The sequence below is a fragment of the Pygoscelis adeliae genome, unplaced genomic scaffold (assembly GCF_000699105.1).
Source record: "Pygoscelis adeliae isolate BGI_AS28 unplaced genomic scaffold, ASM69910v1 Scaffold52, whole genome shotgun sequence".
In the NCBI taxonomy this organism is placed as follows: domain Eukaryota; kingdom Metazoa; phylum Chordata; class Aves; order Sphenisciformes; family Spheniscidae; genus Pygoscelis; species Pygoscelis adeliae.
In genome coordinates this window covers 1,388,183-1,395,692 of record NW_008824285.1, presented here as the reverse complement: position 1 = coordinate 1,395,692, position 7,510 = coordinate 1,388,183, and the positions used below count along the sequence as shown (strand labels likewise).

At 55.1% G+C, this 7,510-nt stretch overlaps 1 protein-coding gene across 1 annotated transcript; it reads right to left on the bottom strand.

The window, feature by feature from the left end:
• Nucleotides 1-2,003: 2,003 nt before the first annotated feature.
• Nucleotides 2,004-6,335, bottom strand: DUSP26 (dual specificity phosphatase 26 (putative)). Its single transcript, XM_009318607.1, is given in 6 exon segments — nt 2,004-2,770; nt 3,236-3,444; nt 3,839-3,963; nt 3,966-4,011; nt 6,216-6,237; nt 6,240-6,335. Coding segments are annotated over 6 exon segments (690 nt in total). The 5' UTR covers nt 6,328-6,335; the 3' UTR covers nt 2,004-2,570.
• Between the last annotated feature and the right edge of the window lie 1,175 nt (nt 6,336-7,510).

Sequence of the window (7,510 nt, the reverse complement as noted above, 5' to 3'; positions counted from 1 at the left end):
CGAGCGATGAGAAAGCCGGGGCCCAGGCTGCTCCCGCGATGCACCTTCCTACCGCGCACGTTTTCATGATCCTCGTTCCTGCCACGCGCATCCCCGCGGTACGTGCGCCCACGATGCACCTTTCTGCCATGCGTGTTCCCATGAAACATGCACTGGCAAGGGGCTCTGCTCAAATACGTCCCCACCGTCTGGCAAAATGCCCTGCACATGACCCAAGTTTGGGTTACCTGCCTCACGTGCCACCTGGCTGGAGCCCAGCCTGTCCTTGTGCATGCACCAGCCCTTTGGGGGAACCTCCCAGAAGGCACCGAGCTCCTGGTGGCCTTCGGTCTTGTGCAGGGGATGGTTTTGGACATGATCAGCATCTCCATCCGAACTGTGGACCCTGCAGGTGACTGGTGACCATGAGGGCAGCAGGACTTGCAGTGTGGGGCTGTGAAATGCCTCCGTGGGTCCCCACGTGCCCCGTGTCAGGGATGGCAGCATCGTGGGCTCTGTGTGTCCTCCTCCACCCGTAGCTCCAAGGAGCAGGCAGGTTGCCGCTGCCGGTGGCGGGGGCTGTGCTGACAGCCCTCCTGAAGTCAGGGTACTTCCCCACGCTACATCTTGATCTCCCAACACAGGTGCCCGGCCACTGCAGGCACACAGTAAGGTACAGCACACCACGGGCTCTGTCAGTGATTTCGCTCTCTGGATTAGTTTGCTGATCCTCCAAACACAGTCTCCCCTCGTGCTCAGAGCCTCCCTGATCCCAGCTTTGTCAAATCCCAGCCACACTCTGTGTTCGGGGGCCGATTAGCAGCAGGCTGCCACAAAGGGAGCTGCACAGCAGCAAGGAGCACAAAGCAGAATTGCAAAATCAGTCAGGAGACATTTTACACCCCTCAGGACCTTGCCAAGCTGCAACCCCCCCCCCGAAGCTTCTGGCATGTCCAACACTCCCAGCAGCACCCAGCACCACTGCAGAGCGTGACCAGCCCCTGCGCATCGCCCAATGCCGGTTCCTCCTTGTCTCGGTGTCTGCAGCCCTTGCTCAGGGTAACCTCGGCCCCGCCGCCAGCAGTCGGTCTGTCGTTCTTCCTTCTGGTGCCTTTCTGGGATGGTGCCGTCCCCTGAGCACCCTGGGGCAACTCAGGGGCCTGTAAGAGCAGAGCCCCCAGCCCAGGAGCTGGGCATCACACACACAGGACACCACAGCTGCTGCAACTAAGGTTTGCTCTCCCTATTGAACTCCAGCTAAAGGCAGGCGTTCCCCGGAGCAGGGTTGCTTGGGGCCACCAGCTAGCAGTGATGGGGTGCTACAGCATGGGCCTCAGCGTGCCCCAAGCCAAGCAGCTCACCCTTCGGGCTCCTCTGGCTATGTGTTTACGTGATCTCAGCACAACATATAGCCGGCAGCCCAGCAGTGCTTCGTGCGCTCTCAGGAAGCGGAGGAAGAATGGGGCTATAATAAGAGCAGGCAGACAATGAGTGCCGGCAGTGTGCAGGGGCAGCCCAGAACCCGTGGGGCCACCCAGCACCCATGTGGCTGGTGCCACCACGGACACTCGCTCCTGGCCCTGGCCATCCTCCTGGGGCTCGGCTCGCCCATCGCCTCTGCAAGCGGCGAAGGTGTTTTTCGCAGGCCCCGGTGGACAGCTGCCCTTCTGCAAGCCTGGGTGGATAGCGTGGTGCCTGCCCGCCCGCCCGCCTGCCTTTGGGAGCCAGACATCGCCACCTCGTGATGGATGGCGACCCTGGTGACGGCCAGCCTGGCTCTGCTTTCCACCAGGAGCCCCCCTTTCTGTCCCCGCTGCTGGAAAAAAAGAGTGGGGAGGCCCAGCACAGGCACTGGCCACCAGTGGGGTCTGACAGGTTCAGCCCCTGGACGGCGGATCTGGGAGGACTCAGGTCCATCTCAAGCCAGAGCACTCAGGGCGATGCCCTCCCACCGACTCCTGTGATGGATTCCAGCCTGAACACATGAAGTCTGTCCCAAAGCACACAGGGGATGGCCAAACTTTTTCCTTAGTACTGTCTTTATTTTTACAGGTAACACTAGGCACGGAGGACATCCAAACACTACGACAAAAGGCCTGTTTGCCTGAGCCCACACACCAGACCTAATTCACATTGCTACACAGACCAAAAACGAATGGGAAACAAGACAAGGAACACACAGAGCTTCAGTCTCCTGGAAAGGAGGGACAGGACTGGCTTGGCAATGCATCTGCCATGTGGGAGAACGAAGCCTTGAAGGCTTCCTGGAGCCAACAGGGATAGAGTAACCTGAAACGTGGGGCTGAGTCCCTCCGGAGGCATCTTGGAGCGAGCAGGCTGGGAAGGAGGCTATACGTTAGGCCTGCCTAGTTGGCAAGATTGCAGGTTGAGGGCCTATGCTTTACCACTAGGAATAGCTCGCGTGTCTGGGGACCTCCTTATAGCTGAGGAGGAGGCCCAGGGGCCAGTTGCATGTAACCCATTAGCTGCCAAGCGTCTGCACCGTGAGGAAAGCCCTACCTCTGCCACTCAGCGGGCATTGGGGTCAAGTGAGCACCGCACACACAACGCTCCCACCCTCTCGTCCTCCTTCACGCACTCCTCTTCAGCCTCAGGGCATTGTCCAGGGCGACCAGCTGGCGCAAGAAACCCCGGTTGGGGATGATACCACGGTGGTCCTTGACCGTCTTTATGGCTTCTACAAGGGGCATGTGGTGGCGGATCATGAGGTAGGCGAGGACCAAGGTGGCCGACCTGCTCACCCCGACAGCACAGTGCACAAGGATCCTTCCTGGGGGTGAAACACAGGGGCTGTGTCACAGCAGGCCGAATATCCCAATTAACAAACGTACTGAGGACCCAACTGTTTGCCATGGTGCATCCTGGAGCTGTGGCTCAGGTGTGCAGCCTCTGGGGTTAGATGTAGGGCCCCAGTTATGGTATGACTGTGATGCACTGAGGTCCCCGTCTTGGCAAAGGGTATCAGTGTATCGTGATCTCCCAAAACAGACAGAATAGAAGCAGCCACAGCTCAGGACACAGGCTGGGGTTGTGACCTGGGGGGCCAGTGCTCTCATCTAGCCTGTTCCCTCTTTGGAGGAGGTGATCCAGTGCAGGAAACGCTATCCTAAGCTAGAAATACTTTTGTTTTCTAGGATGCTTAGCAATAGGATATCAATCCAGCTTCCCACCCGCCTGGGGCAGTTTCTTCCCATCCCTGCTCCCCACTTCTCTCGCAGAAATCTTTACCACCGACCTTCATTCAACGCTTGGTGGATGAAGTCAGCTGCAGGATAAAAGTAGGGGCTCATGTCAAAGGAAGGCGAGTCATGGGCCTCAATGCCCAGGTAGCGGATGCCCGTGCCCTCGTAGTACTCAGCACCCCCCCTCCACTTGCTGTGCGAGGCATTGAGGATGTGGGTGATGCGCAGGTGAGCCAGCTCGCGCCGGTTGGCCGCTATATCTCTGCGGAGAATAAGAAACAGTGCAGAGATGCATAAGTTTAGGCTAGTTAAAAGAAGAGTTTCCAAGGACAGTGTAAGGGCTGTCCTGGACAAACATTTATGTCTGAGAAAGCTGGATGCAAAGGAAAAATGCCAGACTCTGAAGATTCTTGAATTTTAAGTCAATCTCACAGTCCCTGACTCCACGGACACTCCACCTCTGCCTACCCCACCACAGCAGTGCTCTGAACTCTCTGCACAGCCGTGCTTATGTCCTTCCTCCTCCTTTGTCCCAGTGTACCACATCCAACGTGTCCTCCTCTCCCTCACATTTCCCAACCTCCCCCTCCCAGATTTCCCCATTTCACAAAAATAGCCCTGACCCCCCACAGTTCTTGTCCCCTTCCGATACATACTGATCGCCCAGGTAGAGTCCTGGCCAGACCTCATCAGCATGATTACAGGCTGTCTTTCCCGTGTACAGCAACCTTTCAAGCTCGAAGACGCTGAGGATGGGGTGGTGGTTCCGCTCTTTTTTCGCTCTTCCCGTGAGCCCCGGCTCGGTGACCTGGTGCCATTCCTGGAGAACCTGGACAGGAAAGCCATTGGAGCTGCCGAGACCCACAAGGCATACCTGTGGGTTCGTGAAGGCCGGAGAGTGGCCTGGAGGTCACTTCTGCTGCTGCTGCCACCCACGGTCCTGTCATGGAAGCAGTGGAGATGCCATTAGAAGAACTGGGGACCTCTCACTCCATCCCTTTTGTAGAAATACTGGCCCAAAGCAGCCAATTTTCACCTTCCTGATGAGAGGGCTGCGTCAAGTCAGCTACCCAGTGGTTCCCAGTGTGAGACAGAGTATCGCCTACACTCCCTTCCAAGAAGCAATACTGCTGGGGAGAAGTTTATGATGCCAGGGCTGGTGAGGGAAGCCAGAGAGGCAGCCAGATTGCTGAGTCTCCACAGGCTGAGGTTTTGCTCCAGCTCCACAACTTTGGGTTGAGGCCACATTGGCAAGAGATGTTCTACACAGGACCACCTTCCTTCTGAGCTGGCTCTGGGGCTTTGTCTGCCAGCGGGACAATGCCAGCTTGAGAACTGGTGCTGCCAACCTGCAGTCAGAAGCAATGAAAGGCGGCCAGGTCTGGGCAAGCCACCAGGACTGGGGAGGAAAATCCCCCAAACAGGTGGAGGATTCCATATGGCACCACGCAGAGTCTGGCCAGGACCCAGACTCCTACGGACCAGGCACAAAAGCCTGCAGGGAGGGAGAGGCAGGATTAACCCCTCCAAGTGCAGTAGTGCTGCCACTGCATTTGAACATCTAGGACTGGTTTGGGGTGGGAAGAGTTAATTTCAGGGGATGAGAAAGCTCATTTTACAGAGCAGATCCTCTAGGACGAAGCTCTGCTCTCAAATCTTTAGATCACGTCGATACTTGTCACACATCTGCAAGAAACCTCCCTGGACAGCCTTACCCACACGGAGCAGTTAACAGTCCCTACAGCCAGGTCTTTGTCAGAGCTGCCTTTTTTTGCTCGTTTGCTGCTGCCTCACTGACAGAACCCCCCACACATGAGAATACAATTCTCTTTCCCACCATCACTGCTGCTGCCCTGAGCTGCCCTGGAAGGTGTCCAAAAAGCATCCCATCACAGCCCCCCCAGCAGCAGCTCAGCACTGGCCACTGTCTCTGGGATTCCGGGGAGGAAACGCAGCGACCTTGGGCTGGCCAGGCTGGATCAGAGCATGCCTGTCTCCTTTGACATTTTGCCTAAGGTGCTGGCCAGCAGCCAACGGTGCAGAAGGAAGAAGCCTCCAGCCATTTCTTGGCAATGTGCAGAGGAGGAAAACATTGCAAGGGCACGGGGGAGCTCAGAGGGAGTCCAGAGAGACTCATGGATGTCTCCCTGCCCACTCCCTGTTCCAGGGTGGCAGTTCAGACCCTGCCTGGCATCCTGGGGTGCTGCACAGGAGGGGTCATCCCTGCTCGCGCTGCTCATCCCTGGCACCGAGCACACCACACTCCCCCAGCACGGGGTATGGGCCAGATCTCACCCTGACACATCTCCCCTGCCCTGATGAATTTTGGACTCCTTTACACTGGGAGTTCTTCAGACTTGGCAAACCCCACCTGGAAAAGGCATTCAGCATGGCCATGTGCCGGGGCCCTTAAACCTTGTGTGACCTTGGCTGCAGCACTGCCATATGCCACCAGCCCCAGGCAGCATTAAGAAACAAACAGCAGAAGGGTCTGAAAAAAGCAACTAAATCATCAGCATAAGGCTGTAACTAGCCAAATAGCAGACCCTCTTATTGCTACAGCTGGCTGGAAAAATAGCAATCCACACCTACCCTGGGATGTAGCTCTAGAAACCTCAGGCCCAAAGCTGGCTTCCAGCACCCCACCCCCAACACACCACCATGCCAGCCCCCCCCAAGGTGCTGCAGGGGAAGAGAAACTGCCCCACATCCAAGACCTCAGAACAGACCCCAAAGCACTCCTGGCACCCAAAACCCTCACAGGCATCGGCTGTACCCCCTCTTTTGGCAGCCAAGCCCAGGGGCTCGGACCCCGCTCCCCCGAGCATGCTCATGGCTGCCTCCGGAGCCCCTCTGCCAGTCATGCCGTGCTTGGAGGGAGGGGAGAAACAGCCAGAGCCTGCTGTTTAGATGCACAGAGTGAGCTCTGAAGAGGCTTCGCTGAACGAGCGCAGGCTGCTTAGCCCCGCACACTCCGCAGAGACAGACAGACAGACACGCAGGAGGAAGGAGACGCCCACCCCGTTACTCTACCTTTGTGAGGGCTGTGATTTCTCGGCTCAAAGTGAGTGTTGTAGTCAGATCCAGTCGGCCATGTCTTCCTGCTGCTGCCGCCGCTGCTGTAGAAAGGCTGATGTATGAACATCTATTTTAAGCCATGACATGTCCAGAGGCAGGTTTGTTTATATCATGCTGTGCATGGATGGATAAGAGAGGAATGAGGGAGACAGACACAAATGCAGAGATCGCATGCAAGCATGCACAGACATAGACGTAAGTGCCCATTACTACACAGACAAAAACAGCAGCAACAATAACATATCAAAATTCTCCTGTCAGCTTTTCTCTCTCTCCTCCTCCAGCAACCCAAAAGCCACAGGCGCGCAGGGAAGGAGAGAAGAAAAAGCCGATAAAGTGGTGCTGATGACATGATTACCCATATCATAAATCTGTAGCCGTCTCTAGAGGATGCTCCTTCATGTTTTTTTTTTTTACGGTTGACCTTGTCTTCCCCCCTTGCTAGGGTCTCTTTGGCAGAGCCACGGCTTGGTGACATTTTCTTCATTTGCCTGTGGGGGGGTATGTATGTGGTGATGACAAACTATTTACAAATTCATGTCAAAGGCAGGGAATACTTTTTTTCGGGGGAAAAAAAAAAGAAAAAGAGAGGAAACTCAAAAGATTGAAGCTTTTTGTTTTGACATTTTCTAAATGACACCATTCATTTCAGAAGTGCTGCAATATTTCAGTTAAACATTTTCCAGGTGGAATATTCTCCTTTTCCCTTTGAAGTGCTGGCTTTCAATTTAAGAGTTTGACTCAAATCAGAAAGTAGGAGTGTGGTGGAAAAAACAACCTGAGGAAGAATTGAAACATGCCGTTCCAGGCCAAACGACACATCCTAGGAAGATTTATGGCATTCCCTCCCCCACTCCTATTTGATTAAAAACCAGGAAAATTTCCTGTTTTGTTTTCAGCTGAATTTGTGTTCATCCCAGGATACAATCTCAGAAGCTTCAAGGATGAACTCAGCATCACCAGATACCCATCCTGTCCCACCTGCACCACAGTATGTGTACACGATGAGGTTTAGCTGGGCTTTTTCAACATCCATCACGGACAGAACAGGTCCCAAGAGTGAAGCCTCAGAGCAGCACGCACCTTTCAGTATATCACAGGCCTGTTTTTTCCCCCCCATTGCGCATAGCTAAATGACAGGGTTGTCAGGAGCTGTACTGGAGGTTAACAGCATACATGGGTTCAAGAAGACTTTGGACACACCTGGATTTCAGATCTCTCAGCCTTCGCCATGAAGTTCTGGATACAGC